Genomic DNA, 26,759 nt, shown 5'->3' on the forward strand with positions numbered 1-26,759 from the left:
TTTAAAATCTGGTTTCTTTATAGATTAATTGCCAAGCCCCAAAAATTAGAACAGTAATTGTTCTGATAAACTATACATAATTAACATGACCTGGAGTGGAAATCTTCTGACTATTCCCCTTGAATGATCCACCTTTAACCATTCTTTAGAAACTATGGCAATATCAAGTGTATATTTAGTCTTGATATTTAGTTTCTCAATTTCCATTCACCAACTACTTATGAATTCAAAAGGAAAATTACCACAAATTTTAAGTTTTTTCCTCACTTGAAGTGTTTGTAATCACCATGAAATCTACAGCATTTACACACAGTTTCTTTGGAAGTTGGAAGAAAGCATTTGTTGAGTTTTGCATTGCTAGTGTCAAGGTTAATTTGAATTCCTTGCCTTTAATTTTGTCTGTGTAGTTTCCATATTTACCACTAGATGGTACTAGTGGGTGAATTTTGCATTCCCCCTCCCCCCCCAATTTGGTTAAACGATTAGTATTGGTTATACTATTAGTAGAAACTATATTCTTGAGCGTATATGAATAAGCTGTAGTAATAAAGTGTCTTGCAAATAATCAGTGTATCAGTTTTATACCATACATGAATTTGTATAGCAAAGTTACTTGTTTCATTTCTGTCATTTCTAAGCCAGTCATGGCTATTATGCCCATTTACTGCTCTAAGTAGACAAGAGTAAATCACCACCTACAGGAGGTCATATTTCTGTTTATACTTATTTTTCTTTATATTTCTCAAATTTATAATGAAAAGTTCATGTCATATTAATTTGTAAAGCTTATTGTTCATTTCTTTATACTCAAAAGATGTTCCACTGTACTCTGAGAGAGAGAACTTTCAGTTCCTGACTAGACTCTACTTTTGACAGTAAAAATAGTTCCTAAGTAGCATCACTGTGTTTTGGAAGCTTAAAATATGACTTAAATGTACTATTTTGGGGGAACTAATTATACAGTCAAGACTTCTCAGTCATACTGTTTTCACACTAGTTTTATAGCTGTGAATTTAAAACTTAAGTTCTCTAGGTGTTAGTTTACAAATCTGAGATAAAAAGCTCAACATGATGTCTCAAAACCACCTTTCTAGAGCTGGGGATATAGCTCAGTGCTAGAGGTTTCACCCAGCACACACTAAGTCCACAAAGCAAAACATCCCTTCTTATTTCTGAAATACTACTCTATGGAATATCAGACAGTGATTAAGTTGAATGAAGAGGATCAATAAGAACTTGTATACTATTTAGAAAAAGAAGTATCAATGGACCTATGAAAAAATTTGATTTAATTCTATTGATATTCTGGCAGGTGCTCTACAAAAAGTCATTGAACTGACACTGATTTTCATTGTCTACTAGCCATTCACATCAGTATGATAAATATACTAACAGTATGGTATGTTATAAAATAGTAAACTCCAATAATCCATAAAATCAGTTCTATAGGTTCAGATCACTTTTTTGTACTCAGAATATATTGTGCAGTTTTCACCAACATAGCCTCTGTATAGGTATTTTCCAAATGAAAACCATGTCATACATTTTCAAATTTATATAACTTAAATAAAGATATATTTAATAAATTTGATGTATGAGAAATGAGCCATTAATAATTGTGTGTCCAGGCATCATTGAATAGAAATTACTGCCCTTGTCCTATCTAGTTAGAAAATAAGCACACATATAACAAAGAAGTTTCTGGTATATTATTTTTACTAAATATTTGTTAAGTAGTAGAAGAAACAAGGCAAGATGAAGAAAGCAATCAAGTATCAGATTAGCAAGAATTAAAGATGAGAGGACAGCAGAATATCTTCATAGAAAGGAGACAAGACACACATACATGATACGATCTTAGCAACATAACTAAATCCAAATAATGATTTGGTCTAGTGACATATAAATCTGTGAGACAGATCTTCAGGTTCACAGTGGAGTGAAATAATTGGAATGTTTTGAGGAGAGTTTAAAAAGAAAATTGGCAGCAGTGTTAAGATAAAGGATGCTATGCAGGTAGTGGGTGAAAGGGCCTGACTATGCGCAAAATCAAAGAACTCATTCCTGGTCTAGTATTCCCTGTAGGGTCAAAAAGAAGAGACTAGATTGAGATATCTGAACAAAGTTTAGGATTGGTCAAGGCTTGTGTCTGAACTAATGTCATAAATCAAATATAAGCACTGAAGTGTTCAGAAATAGTGGTAGTTCCAGGTTATGGTATTCTTATGTTGCAAAATATGCTTTAAAACCACCTCAACTTTATATGCTTTTTTTCAGTCACAGAGTGAAAAGGTCAGGTTACACTGGCCTACATCTTTGCCATCTGGAGATGCCTTTTCTTCTGTGGGGACACATAGATTTGTCCAGAAGGTAAGCCAACAGTCACAGTTTACTGAAAGTGTAAGTTTTCTTCAGTGTTGATAGAGCTATTTTATAGTACAAATTTTCTCCCTTTTTTATGAATTTAGGTAGTGAAGGTTTTATAGTATATGTTGTATTTCATATATTTTCTCATACACTTTCTCCCAATTTAGAAATACTAATTCTGAATGTAGTGTTCTTTCTTTAATATTTAAGGGGGAAGGTGAAAGGGATACAGAGTAGCTAGTCCAAGATAGCTAATCAGAGTTTAGCCAAGTTATATGAAGCCTTTCCTCTTTGGGGTTAAGTAATGTTATTTTGTATTGTTGGAAGTACTACATTCTCTTTGGGATGATTTTGGAGCATAATACATAATAGGTGCATGAATTCAGCATTTGCTGCTGTGCTTGTTTCATATAGTGCTTTGTTTTCTCTTTATCTTGTGTTTGGAAGTTGGTACTGAATGCTCTGTTGTGCCTTTGTTCTGATTACTTGGTTTTTTCTTTGTCTGTCTCTGGTAGCCCTATAGTCGCTCTTCCTCCATGTCTTCCATTGATCTAGTCAGTGCCTCTGACGATGTACACAGATTCAGCTCCCAGGTACTGTATGAATGTATGGAGTGGACTTGAATCTTTTGTGCTATAGTTCAGCTGCTTACACAGTTCCTAGAAATTTTTTCAACAAGGTTACTTGTTTGGGTTTTGAATTTTAAATCGTAGTAGTAAGCATTAAGCCTTCCTGATCTACTAAATAGTTCGTTTATCAAGCTTGCATGTGTCCTTCATTTTGTATCCTCTAGTGTGAATAGCTTGGGATTTTAGCAGTATAGAATAGCATACTCAAGAAACAATTTCAAATTGAAATGAAATAATTAGAAATTACTTGGTTCTTTTATAGTATGTATTGTCTATCTGTTCAGACAGGATTCAGCAACTTTCATGGACATACAGCATAAAAGCAAACTTCACCAATCACACTTTTAATTATCTCCTAATTATGTTAAGGAAATGACTTTTTAAATGTCATTTGTCTTAATGCTTTTTTTTCTTTTGAGATACTGGGGTTTTGGATTTCCAAAAGTAGCCATACTTCCAACCCTGCCTCATTACTATTATAATACTAAACTGCAGCTAATATTTTCCTCCTAAAAATACCTATGTGTATTATTATTATATTCCAGTTTATATCCTTAAATCATATTGCAATTGGTTTAAATTAATTTAGCATCACTTAGAGTTTAGACATTTCAGACAAGAAGCTGGATGTGTATAATCTTTCTACCCTCAAAATAAAATGAATTTAAAGGAAACAGTTTTTTTTTAATGTCAATGTTAGTTTTAACTTTTTGTTATTTTGTCTTTTTTGTGTTGCTCAAGATCAACTCCAGGGCCTTATGCATAATGAGCAAGCATCTGCCACTGAGTTACATCCTTAGCACTTTTAAAAAAAAAAAGTTTTGAGCTTCAATTCTTTACTATCAATTTTTTACTTTCATGATGATTGCGTCTTTTGAACTCTATTATGTCCAGAACCTGAACTATGTACTTAAAATAACCCAGTTTAAATCTGGTTAGATTTGGGGGAGTTTTCTAATTTCTCTGTCATTTTTTGTGATTTATCTAGAGTCTGGAACAAGTGTGAACTTTTGTTGCCATTATAATACAACTTCTTGAGAAAATCACAGTTTTGTGTCATTTTTTTTTCTAGTAGGGTATTCCAAAGAAAGAGTCAAGTTTCAAAAAGATCTCTGTTAATTAACATATACAAATAAAAGACGTCATTCCTTTTTTACTATTCAATAAAGGGAAAAATAAGACTTACCATGCATTTTTCTGATTTTTATTTCCTAATATATTTATACAATGTCTTTGAAAAAATAGTTCATCATATTTACCAGGGGACTTTGATTTATTCTGCTAAGCTCCACTCACATTAAAGTAGTAAAATGACATACTAACAAACTCAACAGTGAAGTTCACCATTTCCCTTTAAAGTAGTAAAATAGGAAGTGGCGCTGTAGCTCAAGTGGTAGAGCGCTTGCCTTGAGCTGAGGGACAGCGCCTAGGCCCAGAGTTCAAGCCCCACGACCGACAAAAAAAAAAAAAAAAAAAAAAAAAAAAGTAGTAAAATATTGGCTATAAAAGTAAGGAAGTATAAGTGAGAGCAAGGGACAAAATTTATAAGTGAGCAATAAAAGATGACTAAGAATTTGGGGTTTAGAACCTAGATCTGGGCTGTAGCAGAAAATCCATTGAACAGACTTGAAGATCTTGAAAATATTACTGAAGAACGGGTGCCCATTTATGAAAACTGGCAAATTGTAGTTTGTTTTTTAACATAACAGTTTATATAAGTTATATATATAAATGAGATAAATTAATTTTGCTGGTTGATTTTTTTCTAATATTTGATACTTTGGTTTTTAATTATATTACTTTGTATACTGAAAGAGATAAAAGAGGAGAAAATAATGTTGACATTCTTAAGTTTATATTGTCCTTGCTAAAGCATTTGCTGTTATTAGCAGACTTAGGATCAAGCAGTTAATTGTTGACTAAATTACCTCTTGTTTGAGCAGGGCCTTTTAGAGTGAAAAATTCCAAACTGTTGGATTTGTTTATTTCAGAGGACATTGTACTTCCTTATCTCCCATTATTAAAGCATCTGGCAGATTAATTCTATATAATTACATGTATATATAATTGGACCCGGACCTAGAGTTAATATTAGCTGAGAAATACTGTGATCTGGGAAACTTCCAGTTCAACAGAATATGAAATTGTACTAGTGACTCCTTAAAATGTTTTAAGAAATAAAACCTTCTACTTTGTAATTAACTCAAAATCTAACTTTCATTTGTTTTAATAATTTGCTAAAGACTGGAATTGTAGCTCCAGGGTAGACATTTACTAGCATGTGCAGCATGACCCCAAAAAAGTTGTAAAAATATTTAAGCATAATATCACAACCAAATCATATTTATTCTAACATTCTTTTTAAGTCCAAACTCATACACATGTATAGTTGTTTTGATCATTTGTATCAATTTTTATATGGAGGTTTTCCAAACCTTGTAATTTAGTTTTGCTACCTAAATAAAGATTAGCTATTAGCTTGTAACTATCTTGTTCTTTGGGGGGTGTGTGTGTGTGTGTGTGTGTGTGTGTGTGTGTGTGTGTGTGTGTGTGTGTGTGTGTGTGTGTGTGTGTGTGTGTGTGTGTGTGCGCGCGCGAGGGTGTGTGTGTGTGCGCGAGGGTGTGTGTGTGTGTGTGTGTGTGTGTGCGCGCGAGGGTGTGTGTGTGTGCGCGAGGGTGTGTGTGTGTGTGTGTGTGTGCGCGCGAGGGTGTGTGTGTGTGCGCGAGGGTGTGTGTGTGTGTGTGTGTGTGTGTGTGTGTGTGTGTGTGGTGTGTGTGCGCGCGCGCTTTGCCAGAGCTAGAAGTCAGGGCCTAGGTATTATCCCTTAGCTTTCCTATTTAAGGCTGGTGTTCTACCACTTGAGCCAAACTTGCACCTCAGGCTCTTTGGTAGTTAATTAGACTTTTTTGGTAGTTAAATAGACTTTTTTGCCCAAGCTAGATTCAAACTTATGATCCTTAGATATCAACATCCTGAGTAGCTAGGGTTACAGGCATGAGCCACCAGTAGACCTCAACTGTCTTGCTTTTATTGAAATAATATTTTCAACTGGATCAGATCAACATAGAGATGCCTTGTAAATAGCTTAAATAAAATAATGTAGCCCAGAAATGGTGAATTTGCATAATTACTAGTATTATCATTAATGGTAATTATTATTGTAATATAATTGTAAAATAATGTAGCCCAGCTGGTGGGCTTGTTTTATTACTTACTATTTTACAAGTAATGCATTTCAATTTTAGTAAAACTAAAAAAATAGAACAAAGAGAATTAAAATCATAAATCTCTGGATATTTTTAAGTTTATCGTATATATGCTAGTGAAATATATATATATATATATATGATGTGTGTGTGTGCATGTATATATGTGGGTATGTCAAGAGGATTGTTTGAGACCAGCCTGAGCAATACATATATCAGGAAGCAAAAAATCTTTCAGTTGGGATTGAGTTGGGACATATTTCCATGGTAGAATATTAGAGTATGCTCTTGATTCAGTTCCCTACAAATAAAATATGGAATGTATTGATAAATGCACATTGGTAAATGTCTTTTTTTCTCTCAAAGTAGATAATTCTGTAGTATTGTAACTTTTTTAAAATTATTTTTAGATTCATCTCACTAGTCAATATAGATCTGCATCTCTATATTGGATTTACCTGCTCACCTAATGCTGAATATTTTTTCATTTATTTCCAGTTTTTCTTTTACAGTTAATACAGTGACCATCTTTATATATATATATATATATATATATATATATATTTATGTATGTATATATAATCTTTAACTCTTTACATACATGGTATTTATCCTTACTTATATAGTATCTGAATATCTAAATCTTTATATCTAAGTAATTGATAATTGATATTATTTCCCTAGAGCACAGACAAGTTTTTATTCTTGTTGACAAGTTTTTAATTAGGAAAACTGGACCAGCTTTCACTCAGAGGCTAGTATTTTTTGCTGCACTGACTCAAATATTATAATTTAGTTATTTTTGCCAATCTGATAGACTGTAATAGTATTCTTAGTACTCAACCATTTCTTTGGTAAATTCACTATTCATACTGGCCATTTTTCTTTTGGGTTAACTGAACTATTAATTTGTTATTAATAAAGCTATATAATAGTCTTCTATAGCTTTGTGACTGTATGAAAATAATCAGAATTGTATCCTTTCACATGGAAAAGATACAAGAGATCTGAGCTGTCTTTGAGCCCTTCTAGACTTTTGTTTGACCATCAAAGGGCAATTTTTTTGGTAACTTAGAAAAATCCAGTTTATTAGCTTCCTCAAATGGCATCATATTGAATGATGTAGATGTGAGGTGGGCAAAAAGGTTGAAATTGTAGTAATATCCCCTCTAATCTTAAATATATTGTATATCCATTTACTTCACTGATGTGACATTACACGTTAGGCTCATTTTCAACTCTTAAGTCCAGAAAAACCAAGAGCATATTTTCTGAAATTAGACTTAGTCTAATTTGGAAACATTCTTCACCTGCTTTAACAATTTTAACCCAGTCTTTTTTGTAAGCTCAGTGGTGAAGTACTTGTCTAGCATATGTAAGGCCCTAGGTTTATCTCCAGCATAAAACAAATCAAAAAAGAAAAGAAAAGAAAAGAAAAAAAAGAAATTGTGTTCATATTTTAAAAGAATGAACTAAAATGTGGTTATATGTAAATATTGATATATATCAGTTACTCTAAAAGTACTTAGAACAGTGAAATTGGTCAAATAAAAGGACATTTTAAATTTTTAACAGAGTTTATTGTCATAAAAGAGGTTTACTGATAAAGTAAGTTTTGTCACCTTTTGCAGGGAAATCTTTGACATAACAAACTTTCTGGTATCTCTATATACATTAATTACAGGAACACTATTATTTTTCTGCCAATTTTACCCTTAATATTTTATGCTTCGTGGCACCTTCTTTGAGGCTAGAGGTTTGGCTCAGCAGAAACAAGTATGAAACCCAGAGTTCAAACTTGAGTAAAAAAAATTCAGAGATGATACCATCTCTGTTTTATAGTGCTTGATTTGATCCCTTGGCTTACACTAGGCTAATCTATATTACTTGAATAAACCATCTTTCTTCTCTTCATTTATTACTTACTATCTACTAACCTGGATATGTGAAATGTGACCTAAGCTCTTCAACACTGTATCAGATCTTCTAACTACCTCAGCTTCTTTTTTTTTTATTTTTTTATTTTTATTTTTTTGCTTATGTGGTGCTGAGGAATCGAACCCAGGGCCTCCGGCATGCAAGGCAAGCGCTCTACCACTGAGCCACCTTCCCAGCCCCTACCTCAGCTTCTAAGTGCACCATTTCTGAAAAAGTAAACTGACACTATGACTGCATTGGCTCTGTATTCTCATGGCTTTTTTTTTTTTTTTTCAAGGTTGAAGAGATGGTGCAGAATCACATGACATACTCCTTGCAAGATGTAGGCGGAGATGCCAACTGGCAATTGGTTGTAGAAGAAGGGGAAATGAAGGTAATATTCACTAAAAAGTTACAGATTGCTAATTCTGCCTTATTACAAGAGTAGCATTTTCAGATTAGCTTAAATAAGTAATTACAATCAAAGAAGTACCAGATAACTAAGAAATAAAGTGTCGTTTTGCTTTCCTGATGTCAAAATAAAAATCTATGAACATACGATATTATTTTGCTTAGGCCATACAGCAGCAGGTAAGTCAAATTACAAATGGCTCTCTACTTAGATATTTCTTTGTCTTTATACTTTATACTGGAATATTCATTTATCTTTATTATTTATACTTTTGTCTTTTCTTCAATGTAGAGTTGTGTTGGCTTATATCTTAAAGTGTTTGACAATTTTGGTGTTAACAACACAACTCTACATAAAAGAGACCACTAGACAGAAAAGGCATATGAAATGGAGATACATAGATTGAATAGCAACAATAGTAGTGTTGAATTTAAAATGACCTCATGCTCCAAAACATTATGCTCAAGATTCTTTCCCTCTAGCTATCAGTTTATTGGAAAGAAAGAGAATACTGACATATAAAAGATACTGTTTCTTCATTTGTTAATATATTGAGTGAAGATTATAAGAGTGTGATAAGGCAGGTGAAAATTGAGCTTAAACAATTAAAAAATTGAGTTTAAACAATTAGTTTATTTACTAATATACTTGGAAATGATGTCAAGGTTGTGACAGTGGTTAAGTTTAGGGCATTTTAGACAAGAAATAATAGAGACAAAAACTTGAAGGCAGTTTTGTGTGTACCAGTCTTAGAGCTTGACCTCAGAGCCTGCGCACTGTCCCTGAGCTTTTGTGCCCACGACTAGCTCTGTGCTACTTAAGCCACAGCTCTATTTCCGGCTTTTTGGTGGTTAATTAAACGTAAGAGTTTTATGGACTTTGCTGCCTGAGTTGGCTTTGAACTGCAATCCTCAGATCTCAGCCTCTTGAATAGCTAAGATTACAGGCATGAGCTACCAGCACATAGCTGAAGACACATTTTTTTTTTATACAAGATTTTTACATAGAAATACCAGGCATGGTGGCCCACACCTCATTGATCCCAGCATTCCAGAGGTTGAGACAGTGGGGCCACATGTTCTAGACTAGCCTCGGCTGAGACCTTATCTTAAAACCCAAAAGCAAGTAAGCAAGTATGTATTTTGAATAGGGAACAAATTAAGAAATAAGTGGGAGGGGGCGGGAAAAAAAAAAGAAATAAAAGGAGGCAGACAGTGAGATACCAATTAACTTGAATAAACTATAGATAATGACTTTAGCTCAATGCCATAAATTCTTGGTGTAATGTGTCACCCCAGAATTAAACACAGTGCTTCTAACAGCTAGATTTCTATGTGCCTTCCTTCTAAAAGCAAGCCGCCAACCAACCACTGACACTCTCTGTAGAAAGGGTTAAGTTGTTTCTTCCATATTCACTATTCAGATAAATCACTCACTGTTCCTCCATAGTGAGGAAGAAATAAAAGCATAAGAAAAGTAAAGTAGTAGTCTGGGTAAAGTCCTCCCTCCACCTGGAATGAGGAATGGAGAATAAGTGCTATGGTGTTAGTGAGCTAAGGATAGTAAGTCAACTAAGTAAGAGTAAAGTCAACTAAGGAGAGTAACCTTGTCTTTTAGCAGTTAGACATTACTCTATGCAATATATCATTTTAGGAAAATTAAGCAGATAGGGAAGAAACTAGAGACCTAGAAGACTTAGAAGGAGAGGTACAAGGTGATGAAGGTAAGCAGCAGAAAAATCAAGCTGTTGGATGCCTTAACAAAAATTAGGAATAAGCTTAATAGTGAATTCTGAGAGGAGAAATCAGAAATCTAGAGTTTATAGTGTGAATGTTGAAGAAAATGGTAGTGGGAGAGAGAAACTGCAGACATGAAGCTGAAATGGCTAATAGTGTATCTGGCTGAGTAAGTACACCATAAAATGAGAAGTGTTTGTCCCTGGAACATGCTGCTTCCTTTCTTGAAAGAAGTAATCAGAGTTCTCTAAAGCAACAAACTTTATTTTGTATGTAAGGTATACATTCTCACTTTTTAAATCAAGAGAAAAAATTTTTTGCCATTTTAGTTTTCAACATTTGACTAAAAATATTAAAAACCCAGAGTATCTCCTGTGTTTCTGTTACTGTTCTTGATGTTGGGTATGCAACATTCAACAAAACCGCTTTAAATCAATGTCCTTAAGGAAATTTTTTTCTAGTTAGCCTTATTTGCCCTCTTGACTACACTGGGTCCTTTAATTCTTAGCACCTAGGGTTATTTATTTATGTGTTTTTCACAATTGAAGTTTACCTCTCACATTGTCATTCTAAATATTTTTCTTATGTTAATTTGGAAATTTTTAGCATAGTATGTTCTATGAATAGATTTGCAAAGGCAAAATTTCAAAGTATGCCTTCAAATTTGTGCTTTAGGGGCTTCATTTTTATTTTTCAAACAGCTTTTTAAATATGTCTTCTTTAGGTATACAGAAGAGAAGTAGAAGAAAATGGGATTGTTCTGGATCCTTTGAAAGCTACCCATTCAGTTAAAGGTGTTACGGGCCATGAAGTCTGCAATTACTTTTGGAATGTTGATGTTCGCAATGACTGGGAAAGTAAGCTGTCATCATTAATATGTTTTGATGTCTAATGTTTTTAATTTAATATCAAATCCAATATGACTTTTTTTTCTGTTTTTCCTTTGACAGTACTGGGTTTGTACTTAGGATTTTGTTCATGCTAGGCAAGCCCTCTACTGTTTGGGCCACAGGTCTTTTTGTTCTAGTTATTATTAAGATAAGGTTATTTTTAAGATAAAGCTATTTTTAAGGTATTTTTGCCGGGGTTAGCTCAGAGACCATGATCCTCCCAGTTTATGCTTCCTGTTGTAGCTAAGATAGCAGGCATGCCCAAACATGCTCAGCCTTTTCTGTTGAAATGGGGTTTCAAAATATTTTTTGCCCAAACTTGCCTAGAACCATCATGCTCCTAATTCCAACCCCTTGCATGGCTAGAATGTCAGGCTATACTACCACATCCAACTAGTAGTTAAGATGGAGTCTTGAATATTTTTGCATGTATACCTGGAACTGAAATTGTGAAATCTTTGCCTCCCAGATTTCAGGCATCAGCCACTTGCACCTGGCCTAACATAGTTTTTCATTTTTTTCCCTATCTAATTATTTTTCTAAACTGTTTCCATGATAATGTCATAGATGAATCCTGCTGTATGGTTACTTTTATATATGATTCTGTTAGACATCTCATTTAATATATACAAAGACTTCTGAACATTATAACGTTTATCATTGGTAGTTTGAAATTTTTTCCACAATTGTAAGTCATCTAAGCCTAGATAGAGCACTTTAACATCAGTAAACCACAAAAAGGTACAGTTCATAGTGTTAGGGAATTCACTTGAACTTGAGTGATTCAGTAGTCGTAGGAATTGCTTTCTTGCTGTAGCAGATAGATTCTGGACCAAAGAAATTGAAACTTCCTGGTAATGAGACTTCACAGCCACCATCTACAGAATGAAAGCAGATCTGTAGTGCCAGTGCTAAGTATTCATTATCTTCATGTTCATTTAACCATAATGTTCCTTCATATTTGGCTTTCAACATACTACATTTATCATATCTGGAAAATGCACTTATCTTTTTAGGTGCTAATATTATCTTCTTTATTTCAGCAACTATAGAAAACTTCCATGTGGTAGAAACATTAGCTGATAATGCGATCATCATTTATCAAACCCACAAGGTAATGATCTTTTCATCTATCCCAAACGATGTCAGTTAATTCAAACTTGTACAAATTGTTTTTGAAGTAAAATTTGGCAGAAACATAAATGCCATAGAAGATCCAAAGACTTTACCAATGATTGATAAATATATATTTGAAAAATGTATCAGTTTCTTTAGAGCAGAAATGTATTCAGACAAGAATCTGAGAAATATCTAAAAACAGTGTTTTATGAAGGTCTGTAGTAGTGTCTCTAATATGCATTGTGAGTCTAGTAAGGAAGCTTCTAAAATCCACCTAAATTTTGTCTAGCATCCAATCCCTACAGAAAATAAATAGTAGCTACCAAATAAGATAAATCACAAATTCCTATGAGAATAAAAATATAGGTAAGGGAATGTATGACAGTAGCCTGAGTTGAAGCAGAGGGAAATAAACATGAAGCTTATTTCAGTAATTGGTAGCTGTCAGGAAGCAAGCAGAAATGAGGAGCACGCAGGCCAGTATCACTTAAGCTGGGTGCCTTTCATACCATTTCTCTTGCTTTTTTCAGTATATTTACAGTTTTTGACTTAAGATTTTTCTTGCTTTATTCGACTCTATTCCCATGTGAAAAATTGCGAAATAAAATATTTCATATAGAATAATAGAGGGAGTTAAGATTCTAGAGAAATCACCAAAAACAAAACTGCTTGTTATGTAAAAAATGCAATGATTCACTAGCTATTTTATTTTCCAGTTGAGTGAACATTTAATTTCTCTAAAGTCAGAACCTTATTACCAAAAAATAATCCTGGGCAACAACTACTAAAAGCATTCTACTAGGTAAACCATAGGTAGAAGAAACAATCCCATGGTTTATGTTAGGATTGACAAGTAAAAACTAAATAATAAGTAATTCAGATAATGTGTCTTTTAAAGTTACTAAGTTACAATTATTTATAATTCTCAGAATAAATATATTGTCCTAAAATGTCTTTCAACAAAATCAAAGCTGTACATCATTTTTCTCTTTAAATTTTACTTGAATAATACATTCTGAAAGGAGGCTATTTCTTCATATCTAAGGCATCTTTATTAATCATTCTGTACATTTATATTTATTAGAGTTTTTTGTGGGGAGAGGAAGAGAAAAGGGATTGTTTGCTTTTTGTTTTTGGTGGGACTGGGATTGGAAGTTAGGGACTTAAAATTGCTAGGCAAGCTCTCTACCTCTTGAGCCACATATCCAGCACTTTTTTGTGTTATATTTCAGAATTACTTTTGGCCAGGGACTAACCCTGGACCTTGACCATTCTAATTATACACCTGCTGAGTAGCTGGGATTATAGAGATGCATGCCACTATTCCCAGCTTGGTCTTTGAGAAAGGAACTTTTTAACTTTTAGCCCAGGCTAGCTCAATCTGTGGTCCTTCTTTCTCAGCCTCACAAGTAGCAGGAATTACAGGCCACTGCACCTGACTTTGTTCTTTATATTTTGAGATAGGGTCTCACAAGTAGCTGGCATTCCACCATTGCTAGCTCATTGACTAAGTTCTACAGTAGTAATGGGCAAGTGTAGGTGAAATTTAAAAAAATTATGTTGCTTCATGTCTACTTTATGAAATTTTGCCTTTTTAAAAAATGAGTGACATTGAGTTATTTGTCATTTTGTGTATTCAGCAATCAGGAAAGATACTTCACGATAAGGATAAAAAATTCACTTAGAATAAAAGCATATTTTTCTATTCAATGAAGGTAGCTCAAGAACCTAAGCTTTTATGTTATTCCCATACCATATGTTTTTCCTTGCTTGATTACCTGCAAGTCTGTGATGTAAATGACAGTGTTTTTTCACATATGTTCTATTATAGCAGTAGTTTTCTCCTCTATTATCTTTGCTGTTGAAGCATAACATTGCAACTGTGGGAGGAAGATGGGCGGCTGTTGGTTGCTTCATGGATAGAGTTTCTTATTAGAGTGAAGACACGTTTCAGAAATAGAGGTTAGATGCCATTGAATTGTAAAGTAAAATGGCAACTTTAATACAATTAAAAGAGAAAACGTAGCCAGGTGCTACTTGGAGATCCTGAGAACCAAGATCCTGAGGTCTTTTGGTGCAAAAATTAGTCAGTGAAGGAAAGTCCATGAGACTCTGATCCCCAAGTGGTAGAGCACTACTAGCTTTGAGCAAAAACTAAGGGACAGGGAAATGCATAGCCAGGTGTTAATGGCTCATGCCAATAATCCTAGCTACTCGGGATGCTGAGATAGGAGGATTGTTGTTAGAAGCCAGGCTGGGTGGAAAAGTCCATGAGACTCTTTATTTTCAGTAATTTACAAAAAAAAAACCTGTAAGTAGAACCAAATGTCAAATGGTAGAGTACTAGCTTTGAGCAAAAATACTGAAGGACAGTGCCCAGGCCTTGAGTTCAAGCCACAGGATCAGCACACACACAAAAAAGTAGACTATTATTCCTCTGATTATATTGCTCAGCAAAACCATTAACACAGTGTTCATAATATATCTTTTGCTGAGTGGTCTTTGGTGCTTCCCATTTGGAATTGGTATAAATTTCTTTTCGTGATACCTGAATAAACTATCTTTCAAATGATTTTTGTTTCTTCCATAGAGAGTATGGCCTGCTTCTCAGAGAGATGTATTATATCTTTCTGCTATTAGAAAAATACCAGCCAAGACTGAAAATGATCCTGAAACTTGGATAGTTTGTAATTTTTCTGTGGATCATGATAGTGCTCCTGTAAGTACACTGTATAAATATGTATAATTATACACTATAGCGCTAAGTACACAGTGCAGGACAGAAGAAATTAATGGATAACCACACACACATATGCACACTTGATTTGATAATGCATTTTAGATTTTGTTTTATGTTAGAGTGACTGGAACCACAACTGTCAGCCATGAACATCACACATTCTTTCCTCTTGAGTTTGGTAAAATAAGAGCTAAGTTGGGATAGGCTGTTTCCCACATTTATCTCTAAGTGGCTGTCAACTATTGCAAACCTTCTATGGTTTCTTTCTTTAGCTCCATTTACTACGTAAGAGGGTAAATCCTGTGTCATATAAGTTTGGCATGTATTCTTATGCTAAGAGTTTTGATTAAACTAACATGGCAGTAGACCAGCAGATTACAACATACTAAATATTTATTATACTGGTGTTTTTTATATGTTTTGCTTGACAGCTGAACAACCGATGTGTCCGTGCCAAAATAAATATTGCTATGATTTGTCAAACCTTGGTAAGCCCACCAGAGGGAAACCAGGAGATAAGCAGGGACAACATTCTATGCAAGATTACATATGTAGCTAATGGTATGTATCTTTGTGTTTTAATTGATATGTGAAGGTTCTTGATCATGATTACATTTAGATAAATGCCATTTTTAGTTCTGGTCTTTAGACTACTAATTTTTTTTTTTTTAAGTTTTTGTCAGTTGTGAGGCTTGAATTTAGGGCCTGGGTGCTGTCCCTGAGCTTTTCTGCTCAAGCCTAGTGCTCTACCACTTGGAAGCACAGCTCCACCTGCAGTTATTAGGTGGGTAATTGGAGATAAGAGTTTCATAGCCCTTCCTGCCTAAGTTGGCTTTGTACTGCAATTCTCAGATCTCAGGCTCCTGAGTAGCTAGGATTATGTGTAAGCCACCAGCGCTTGGCTTAGAGTACTATTTGTTTGTTTGTTTATTGCCAGTCCTGGAGCTTGAACTCAGAACCTGGTCACTATCCTTGAGCTTCTTTTGTTCAAGGCTGGTGCTCTACCACTTGAGCCACAGTGCAACTTCCAGCTTTTTCTGTGTATGTGGTACTGAGGAGTCGAACCCAGGGCTTCATGCATGCTAGAGAGCACTCTACCACTGAGCCACCTTCCCAGCCAGAGTACTAATTTTTTGTTTGGAGAGATACTTGTCAGAATTATCTGAGAGACTTTGAAAATATAATTGCCTGAATTTTAATTTTAAAATTTAAGTTATATATATATATATCCTTACTTAAAAAAAATTGTATTAGATAGTTGCCTGATAGAATATATTTATAATGAAGGATAGTAAGCAATGGTAACAAAAATAGAGAAATTAACAGGTCTTTCTTATTTGAGGGCTTTCAGTTTTCAGGATCATTACTCATTAGTTTTCATGACCTGGTGGTCTAATCTAATATTTTCCTTACTCTGACACTTTTTATTATGTCCTTAAAGCTCCTCACTATACCCATTTTGCACCTACAGTACTCATCACAGTCTTTTTTCTTCATTTGGGGATAACGGTTGATACCTTTAAAAAAAATTGTACTTAAATAAGGTAGTATAGTAGAAGTTGGTAAAAAATACAACCTAACCTAAAATGTTGCTATATTAGTATTTTTATGTAATTTATGGAAAACCAAGAGTCTTTCAGGAAGACATTAAATGCGTTCTTATTTGCTATCTGATTTTTTTTTTAATTGTGAGAATACAGCACAGCGGAGTTACAATTACATGGGCAAGATAACACATTTCTTATCAAGCCTTGTTGCCTCTTTGTTTCCCCTTCCCATACTCCCTCCTCCCCCCACTCAATCCTTCCCCCACCCCCCACCAAAGTTGTAAAGTTCGTTTTTCGACATAACGACTTGTACATCTCATTGTTGCTGCTATCTGATTTTTATATCTGATGGGTTAGTATGAAGGTACTAATAGTTGTACCTTGAAGAACTTGTGGCTTGGCTCTAGTGGAAGAACAATTGTTGAGTGTGGATGAGGCCCTCTGAGTTCAGTTCCTACTACTGCCCCACCCCAAAAAAAAAAAAAAGTTTGGACTTAAAGGGATATAGCTGTATTGCAATATATAGAATTTTTTAAAGGCAAAGTAAGTGCTTTTCATGAATATAGGCACATACCTTAATATGAATTAATTTTTCTTTTTCTTACAGTGAACCCTGGAGGATGGGCACCAGCCTCAGTGTTAAGGGCAGTGGCAAAGCGAGAGTATCCTAAATTTTTAAAGCGGTTTACTTCTTTTGTCCAAGAAAAAACTACAGGAAAACCTATTTTATTTTAGTATTAACAGGTACTGAACATGGCCTAGCATGATTGTACTAGTATGACAATGCTGGTGTTAACATTTATTTAGTCCTGGAAAGGAGAGTATGCAAAGTGATAAGTGATTTTTCCAGATAGAGGATTGTAGTTCATAGCCTTTAAAACTTGTTTCATTGTATTTTTTCTGCTAACACTTAAGGGATTGTCAATATCACGGAACATATCATAGAACAACCAATGTGCCCTTGCCAAAATAAATACTGTGGGTTTTCTTGTTGGTTTTTTTGTGGGGGGGAGGGGGAGGTTTGGTTTTTTTTAAGAAATAAGATTTTACTAACTTGTTTACTTGGGCTAGCCTCAAATGATAATTCTCTATTCTCTGCTTCACAAGTAGCTCAGATTACAGGCATGAGCCCCACATCTGGTGCTGAATCATTACGATTTATTTAAAAGTTAAGAAAACTATTAAAATGGAAGAAGCTGTTTATGGTGGTATTTACATGTCATCCTAGCTACAACAGGAAATGAAACATAGGTACCCAGCAAAGGAGCAAGTTTCAAAAATGAGCAGCATTTGGGTTGGAGGTATGGCTCAGCAGTAACATGCCCACACAAAGCCCTGAGTTCAATTCCCAATATCACCAAAAAATAAGAACAAGATACTTGTGTATAAATGCATAAATATACATGTTTATACACAGACATGCACATTCATATATGTGTGTGTGTGTGTGTGTATATATATATAAACAAAAAAATCAGAAAACAAATTTGAGATTTTAGTCCATGTGTTTTCTGATTTTTTTTGTACAGTACTAAGATTTGAACTTGGGGCCTCGCTTGCCGGACAATCACTCTACTATTTGTTTTGCTTTAGGTTATTTTTTTTTTTTAGCATAGAACCTTGCATTTTTGCCTAGGACTTCCTCGGACTACAATTTTTTTATGCTACCCACCTAGCTGGGATTACAGATGTGTACTATTGCACCTGGATTTTTTGTGGTGGTTGTTTTGTTTTTTTGTTATTGAAAGGGGGCTAACTGTTTCCCTGGGCTAACCTCAAACCACCATCTTCCCAGGCACTACCTCCATAGCTGGGATTACAGATGTGAGCCACCATACTCAATTCCATTAAATCTGATTTCTAATGATGCTTATAGTATATCTTTTCATTCAAAACACTCACAGAGACTAAATTTGTTGTCAGTAGAAGTATGAGTCATTGTATTCATGATTTAAATATTAGCCTCAGGAAAAATGTTACCTGAAAATGTTTAGTAGGTTCTAGGTTAATTAACTGAATGGTTAGTGATTTCTAATATAGCCTGACTTTTTAGTGGTTCTATCTTTTGTGGCCAGGGAGGAGAGGGGGGCACAGCGACGGGAGTCCTGGGACCTGAACTCAAGGCCTGGATACTGTTTTTGAGCTTTTATGCTTGAGGCTAATGCTCCACCATTTAAGGCACAGCTCCACTTCTGGCTTGTTTTGGTAGTTAATTGGTGATAATGAGTTTCATGGGCTTTCCTGTTCCAACTGGCTTAGAACTGGTATCCTCAGATCTCAGCCTCTTGAGTAGCTAGAATTACACTAGTGCCTGGATTACACTAGTGCCTAGATTGCACTAATGCCTGGCTAGAATTCTGTCTTTTTATGCATTAAGTGTGCTGTATAAGTGCATTGACTGTCTTTAGAATAAGTGTACCATTTGAAACAAACATAGTAGGATTAAGTTTTTGCTTCTAGAATGTTGGATTTTTTTGGCCGTGTGTATATGCTCCCATGTGCAAATGCATTTTTCTTCTGTAGGCATAGAAGGGAAGAAGATGAAACTCCTTTATAAGACATCGGTAGGAGCTAGCCACCGGTACCTCATTCATACCTTATCCTACTTAGACTCTATCTCAAAAGTAATCAGTGCAAAAACCTCTTAGAGGCACCAGGCCCTGAGTTCAAACCTCAGTACTGGGGGAAATATCATTCCAGGGAAAGGAAGATAACATTATTTTTAGATGCATGTGTTGGTATAAAAAAATAGAACTGGAGCTGGGAAGATGGCTCAGTGGTACAGCGCTTGCCTTGCATGCATGAGGCCCTGGGTTCGATTCCCCAGCACCACATAAGAAAAAAAGCCGGAAGTGGTGCTATAGCTCAAGTGGTAGAGCACTAGCCTTGAGCTGAAGAGCTAAGGGACAGCGCCCAGGCCCAGAGTTCAGGCCCCACGACTGGACCAAAAAAAAAAAAAAAAAATAGAACTGAATAGGCTTGTTGGTTAGCTCTGACTTTTCTGAGTCCAGATTAAACTGCTTTCCGACAAAGATCCAAATTCAAACCTTTATGTGGAAAAATCTTTGTTTGTCTAAAGAGGCTATTTCTCCCTACAATAGCTAAGGAAGATCCATATTTGAAGTAAGTCCTGACATTGGATCTGTAGGAAAGCTAAGTTTTGATGATGGAGAGAGTAACTCTTTTTCCCCTTAATTGTTTGTGCTAGTACTGAGGCTTAAGTTTAGAGCCTCTCACTCTCCTGCTCCTTGGCTGTCCTGCTCACAGTTAGTGCTTCCTCTTTAGCCATGTATTCAGCCTGGCATTTTTGTGGTTAATTGGAGCTAAGAGTCTTACAGACTTTTTTAATGTATCAAACCAGGATCCTCCAGGTCTTGGTGGTCTCCTAAGGAGTTAGGATTACTGGGGGTGTGAGCTGTATGTATGTATCATTTCTAGGGAACTTTTGTAGAGTTAGTAAGGCCCAAAGACATTTCAGAGTTTTGAGTTAAGTTCTTAAATAAAATAAAACTTTTAAATTCTTGAGAAAAGATATTGTATGGCATAATTATTATTGAAGGCTAAGGAGGAGGAAATGCCAGTTCGGGCAGTAAAAATCTAGAGACCTCTGTTTGATGTCCTCTTGGCGCGTAGTGCTTTATCATCCTAACTTTGAAAAGATTCCTGTCTTGCATTCCTTTTTAAGGGAATAAAAGTTTCAGATATGTAAAGTTAATGATTTTATATCACAAAGATAAAATGCTTTAGAGATAAATTTTAAAAAGAGATTCTGTGCATTCCATGATTTGTTGACTGCACAGAATCTATTCTGGTAGTCTGTTAGGAATACACTACTTAGGTTTTTACCTATCATTTCCTTTGCTGCAGTGACTGGAGCAAGGCTGCGTGACATTCCATGTTGGAGAAGGAAAGAGAGAAAATTGAGTGCTCTAAGCTGGAACATAGGATCTACAGCCTTGTCTGCGGCTCAAGACCTTGGTTTTGTGTACAAAAAAGAAGAAATACTGCAATAGTAAAGCTGAACATCTAATACTAGCTGTCTCCTGCTAGAGCTTCTCGTTCAGCGTGTAACTATAAATACATGTAAAATTACATGTATATGGCTATATTTTTATTTGCTTGTTCCTAGAAGAGAAAAAAAAATCAACTTTGAATCACAACTAGAAATTGATGCTTTAATTTGGGGGAACTTTTTCAGAATTTTTAATTTACCATGGTCCAGCCTAAGATCCTCAGTTACATCAGGTTTTGTGCACAAAAGAAGAGCACAAAAATTGAGTGCACATGGGGCATGTGCTTTCTGTGCACCGATATCCACATGGGATTCATTCTTCAGGCCTATAGTCAAGTCTGTGTCCAGAATCTTTTGACCTTTTTGCTTTGTATAATCATAGAATTTATTGCTGCTGATTTCTGTAATGGTTCACTTTGTCCTGTTAAGTGTACCTTAGTAACTGAGGGTTGTCAATAACCTATGTGTGCTTGCCTTCTCTGTAGTCTTACTCCCATGAAGAACATCAGTTCTGATGGAGAAAGAGTGAAAAGCTTTATCTCCCACATACCTTTATATTTCTCTTGTACTTTTTAGTTATATACTATATGCTACAGATTTTTTTTTTCAGTTTGTTACAAACTCAGTTTGGTAATTTCCTAAATTGGCTCTGCTTGCCCCCAGAGAGAAACTTGTCCAAATCTTGTAGACAAGGACTACTTTCTGGTAAAGTGATCAAGATAAAATGAGTTCATACTTTGAAATTTGTAAGAGAATATATGGTATTACTTGTTAAAGCAAATCAGATTGTTTGACATTTGATTTGATATTTCTAGTATTTTGTAATACATATGTTTGCTAGTTTTTCTTAGTTGGGGCCAGTTTAAAAGATGGGTTCCAAGTAGACATCCAAATCTGAGTAGTGCTCCCTTTGGCCTCTTGATCAGAAACTTGAGCAGAGCAGCAAAAGATGCCATGTGATTCAAACTGATAAGCCTTTCTTTAGTCAGTGTTAGAATATAACATGTAAAATACCCTTTTTAGTTGTGAAGCATGGAGTTGAGGCAAGGGATGGTACTTAATGAAGTCAAATGACTGCCCACTTCAAAACCTTCAGTGTGTTTACACACAAATGTATTTGTATAAATCAGGCATTTTGTAGAGGCTTTGTTGACATATTCTTCTCTTTAGAAGCAGTGAAATGAGACCCATTTTGTAAATCAGAAAGTCATGTCATATGAAACACATCCTGTATATATTCTATATGTGGTAATGGAGTCTTAATGATAAATGCAAGGTGATAATTTCATGATGGGATTAGTCTGATCACTTTATATGCACAATCCTGGAAGTGAATTACTTGCATCAAATAGAGTGTATTTATTATTCTGTACAGAGAGAAAAATACATATACAACATGCTTACATTACATGCACGCAGTTTCATGCTTCATAAATCTTTTCTATTTTTTAATTTACCTTTCTCTAAATGATGTGCATGGAATATGCCTTATTACAAAAAAAATGCTGTTCATAATTTGACTCCGTGGAGAAGTGCCTATATGGTGGTAATGTTAGAAAGGCAAATCAGACAGAGTATCAATAGTCACTACATCACCAACCAGTTAGCATTTTATAAAAGTATGACTTCAAAAGAAAAGTTTATACCTCAAATATGTATTTTATTTTACAGTCAGCTGGGTTGGAAGAATGGGAGGGTCAGGAGTGAGGAGAAGATTGATTCTCATAGGCACTGATGAGAATCTTCAGAGAAATTCTCAATGCCCACTATTAAAATGTTTGCCATTTCTGGCAACTATCATGAACACAGAATGCAACTCATGCATAATTGGATGGCTTTATTTTACAAAGGTATAGAAAGTTGGCAAAACAGTATCTAAATTATCAGTTGTTGGATTTGTACTATGATGATATACTTTTGCAATTCTGTAAATAAAATTACACTAAAATATTTGTATAAAAAAAAGAAAGACAAGAAAAGATGCATCTTACCTTTAGATAACTATACAGGTACTTCATTGGAGTTAATTCTGCCCAATCAATCTTAGAAATAAGTCCAGGAATATGGAAAAAGAAATCAAATTTGGAGAAATACTGGCCTTTTAGACCCTCTAGAATTTTTTTCCATGTGGCTAATTCCCAGTGTTTTGTTACCCACAGATAATTATCCTTCCTCAAGCCAAAAACAAAAACAAAACAAAAACCCCCTTACTCTTTACTGTCCAGTTACTCCTACGCTGAATGAGTTAGACACCTGAACAATATTGGTGGTGTGGGGATCATGCCCACTGAATAGGACAAGAGACACCACAGACCCTGGTTTGGGGGTGCAGAGGTTCTTTGCAGCACTTGGTTTGAGATTGCTGCAGAGGCAGGCAGACCACGGCCTGTGTCCCTAAAATGTGAGAGTAAAGGAGGGAAGAGAAGAATGGGGCCCCCATGTTCAGTTTCCACTGCTTGTTGTACACCAATACCACAGCAGTGTCAGTTGCTACTGAGAACTTTGGTTGGGCTGAGCTGATTCTCTTGTGAAATTGTGCTGGTTATTTTTAAGCTTATCGATTGTTTGTCCAATTACACAGTCCAATTCACCAGTATTTAGTCAGGTTGTACAGATGATATACTTGGATTATTGTCATTGTTCATCTACAGACTCAGAATATAATCATTTTAAGTACCTTTGGAGTATATAGAGTGTAACTATAATAGCTTTATGATTCTGATGATGTTTTTTAAAAATAAAATTGGATCTTCCATGTTACAATCAAAATTCAAAAAACAGTATTTAAAAGTGGAAAAGTATTAAAATATTATGGACAAATATGCTTGCTTGATTTATTTTCCTTCACCCCAGATGCTGCCTTGATAATCCTCTTAGGAGCTTCAAAAGCTTCCTTGTACTTCTACAATATGACCCCCGCCCAAAGCATCAAAAGAAATACTTGTGAGTTGCAACCTCAGTTTTTAAAAATAGGATGGCATGTAGCATGTTTTTTGTCATATATGTATTTTGAACATGTGTGTATGCCTGGTTAAAGTTTAAAAAGCAATATGGATGTTCAAAAATGATTTAAGATTGCTAGAGATTGAAGCCATGTACATCTGGGCATTTATAAAAAGGAGTCACGGTGCCAGTGAGTCAGCTCTGTTTGGTTAGCCAGAGGTAATTCCTTATTTAAGTAATACAGTCTGTTGCCCCAAGGGAATTTATGAACTAGAGAAGCCATCAGATGGGAAGTAAGAATTTGCAGTTCACTTGGTGAGATTCCACCATAGTTGTACTGAAGGACACAGAATATCTTCCCTAGGGTCCAAAGGCACATGTAGCAAAAGCCAGCTCCTCAATCTGGGATCTGGAGAGAGAAAATAGTATATGATCCATGTGTAGACTTTTCAAAAGCAGTTTTAACTATGAAGTTTTTTTCCTTAGACTTGACATTGGAATATAGACTTAAAATGGGTCTAGTTCTACCAACAGATTCAAATTGGGTCACTTCTTTTTTTTTAAGGTGATGACAGGGGTTACAGTTACATAAGTAAGGAAATGAGTACCTTTCTTTTTAAACACCCCCTCATTTTCTCCCACTTACTCCTCCCTACTCTTCTCCCCACCACCACCCGCAAGCTGTATAGTTCATTTCCAATATAATGTCAAGTGAGTATCATTGTTGCATTCATCCTTTGTCCTAGTGTTTCTGTGATTCTTGTACCCTTCTATGGATGGGATAAATTTAAATACAAGACAGGGTACAGAAGAACTAAAGAAAGAACTGCGTACAGGATATAAAAACCTCTTATTTCCAGTTCTTGGAGTTCATGCTGATACGCTTTAGTATATATGGGCCTATGCATTTAGCAATTGGGCTATTGAGATCCCTGTTAAGAATATCATAGACATTCTAGTTTTTACAAATGAGGGAAACCATGCAACCTACTTTGGGCCTGGCTTACTACACTTGATGTAATTTTTTCCAGATAATTCCTTTTCCTTGTGTATGGGGGCAATGTCATTCTTTCTGATGTAAGCATAGAAGTTGTGTGTGTGTGTGTGTGTGTGTGTGTGTGTGTGTGTGTGTGTGTGTGTGTACATCTTGTTGATCCATTCATCTACTGAGGGGCATCTGGGTTGGTTCCATTTCTTAGCTATGGTAAATAAGGCTGCAATGAACATAGTTGTGCTGGTAGCTTTAGTGTGGCCTTGTTTGTGGTCATTTGGGTAGATGCCTTGAGTGGGATAGCTGGGTTGTAGGGAGCTCTATGTTTATATTTTGAGGAACCTCCATACTGTTCTCCATAGTGGCTGAAACAAGTTTACATTCCCACCAACAGTGTAGTAGGGTTCCCTTTTGGCCACATCCCCACCAGCATGTGTTACTAGATATATTGATAATGGCCATTCTAACTGGGATGATGTGGAATAATCTCAGTGTTTTGATTTGTACTTCTTTTATGGCCAGATGTGTTTCTATTGGCCTCTTCAGAGAAGTCTCTCTTTGAGTCTTTAGCCCACTCATTAATGGGCTCGTTTTTTTTGAGGATTTGTTTTGGGGGGATTTAATTTTTGAGCTTTCTATTTTAGATACGAGGCCCTTATGACTAGTGAAGATCTTCTACCAGTCTGTGGGCTTTGCATTGATCTTGCTATGTCTTTGACCATGCAGAGGCTCTACAGTTTAAAGTCATCCCATTTGTCCAAACTTTGTTGTTTCTGATGTCATGTGTTTTTTCCATTGTTTGGGTTTCATTTCAACAGGACTCATCATTCATATATCCTGTCGAAAAATTTTTGTGAACCATCCACAAGTGTAATAGTTAAGTTCATTTGACCCTTTTCTTCCCTTCAATAGAACTCTGAAATATAGTTTATTACCCAGGCTTTGTGAGCTGCTGGATGGGATGGCCCCCTGGGAACGTATGTGCACTGTGCACTCTAACTTCTCCCACTCCATCCTGTGAGTGATGGTCATAGTTGGCAGGTTCACCCACCATCTGATTTATAGATGAGAAAATAGGCTGACTGCTTTATCTGATTAGTACCTATTTAATGACCATGCTCTTAGTACCTAGAATGCATTCAATGATCTAGTAAGGGTATGGATTTAACCCTATATTTCAATATTGTCTTCACAAAACCCCAAGTATGTATCTTACAAAATCCCAACTGATACACAAGTAAGTCCATGGAAGATATTTTAACTTAAATCTTTGAACCCATGGGCAAGTTCCAATATAGTTACTTGTGTTTTGTGAGTCACCTGCCACAGAATGACCTACACTGGAGGCTTTGGATTTATCCCAAGCTGCTTTAATGTGGTTTCTAGTTTCTTAGAGCAAGAAATTTATGGCCAGCAGCTGACCCAAGGGTTAGCAAATGTCCAAACCATTTGGTATTTAGGTATCAGTAATTCTTCAGTATCCAAAACAGTTCCAAGAGTGAATATTTTTGTATTTTTTTTTGTGATGCTGGGGTTTAAATCCAAGGCCTTATTCAGGCTAAGCAAGCACTCTCACTGCAAATACTTACTGAACACCTTATGGTATGCCTTGCAGTGTTCAAGGACTAGTGATAGAGAAGTAAACAGAATATCTGACCTTCACTACTTTTGTAAGCTTTTTAGGAACATATCCACATTAAAAGGAAATGGGCTTTGAGATCAGGAGCATTTGAATAAGGTACATGAAACAAGTGTAACACATTTGTTTTCTTGGATTCTGGATTATAAATTGGTTTAAAGGTGAATCGAAAATGGGTTATTACTGTGTTTTAACAAGTTCACCAACTTCTGTGCAACTTAATAGCATCCAACAATTATTTTGCTAGTGCTAGGGTTGACTCCAGGGCTTCACACTTGCTAAGCTCTCTAAAACACAAAGGTATGCTCCCATCCCCTAGTGAATATGCCTGTTATAATTTATGGGCAGTGATAGTAGCTTTTCTTCCATTCCTAACAGCTAATACATTTTTTTTGTGATTTTGAAGTCATTTTCCTTATTCCTGATTACTTGCATATTCAACAAACAATAAGAAGGAAGATTAAGTTTTCTGGCTTTTCTCACCTAAACAAGTTTGATCTTGGACAACCTGTGTCTTAAATCTATTGTAATCTCTAAAATAATACAAAACCACTTACTGGGGTACATCATGAGTTTTGGAGAAGAGCACAGTAATTGCATGTGTGTGTGT

At 35.4% G+C, this 26,759-nt stretch overlaps 1 protein-coding gene across 2 annotated transcripts in view; it reads left to right on the plus strand.

The window, feature by feature from the left end:
• The window catches only part of LOC138834387 (ceramide transfer protein), an 89,372-nt gene extending 68,856 nt beyond the window's left edge, over positions 1-20,516 (plus strand). The window contains exons 10-18 of one of the 2 annotated variants that reach the window (XM_070033021.1): positions 2,278-2,370; positions 2,883-2,960; positions 8,419-8,514; positions 10,993-11,125; positions 12,202-12,272; positions 14,868-14,996; positions 15,449-15,578; positions 17,172-17,308; positions 20,432-20,516. In XM_070033021.1, the coding sequence (XP_069889122.1) occupies positions 2,278-2,370; positions 2,883-2,960; positions 8,419-8,514; positions 10,993-11,125; positions 12,202-12,272; positions 14,868-14,996; positions 15,449-15,578; positions 17,172-17,299 (858 nt within the window). In that variant the 3' untranslated portion in view covers positions 17,300-17,308; positions 20,432-20,516. The remainder of the gene's footprint in view (positions 1-2,277; positions 2,371-2,882; positions 2,961-8,418; positions 8,515-10,992; positions 11,126-12,201; positions 12,273-14,867; positions 14,997-15,448; positions 15,579-17,171; positions 17,309-20,431) is intronic. The other variant, XM_070033020.1, reaches the window with a different exon arrangement.
• Positions 20,517-26,759: the final 6,243 nt, after the last annotated feature.

The sequence above is a fragment of the Dipodomys merriami genome, unplaced genomic scaffold (genome assembly GCF_024711535.1).
Source record: "Dipodomys merriami isolate MVZ:Mamm:240054 unplaced genomic scaffold, mDipMer1.0.p SCAF_213, whole genome shotgun sequence".
NCBI classification, from domain to species: Eukaryota; Metazoa; Chordata; class Mammalia; order Rodentia; family Heteromyidae; genus Dipodomys; species Dipodomys merriami.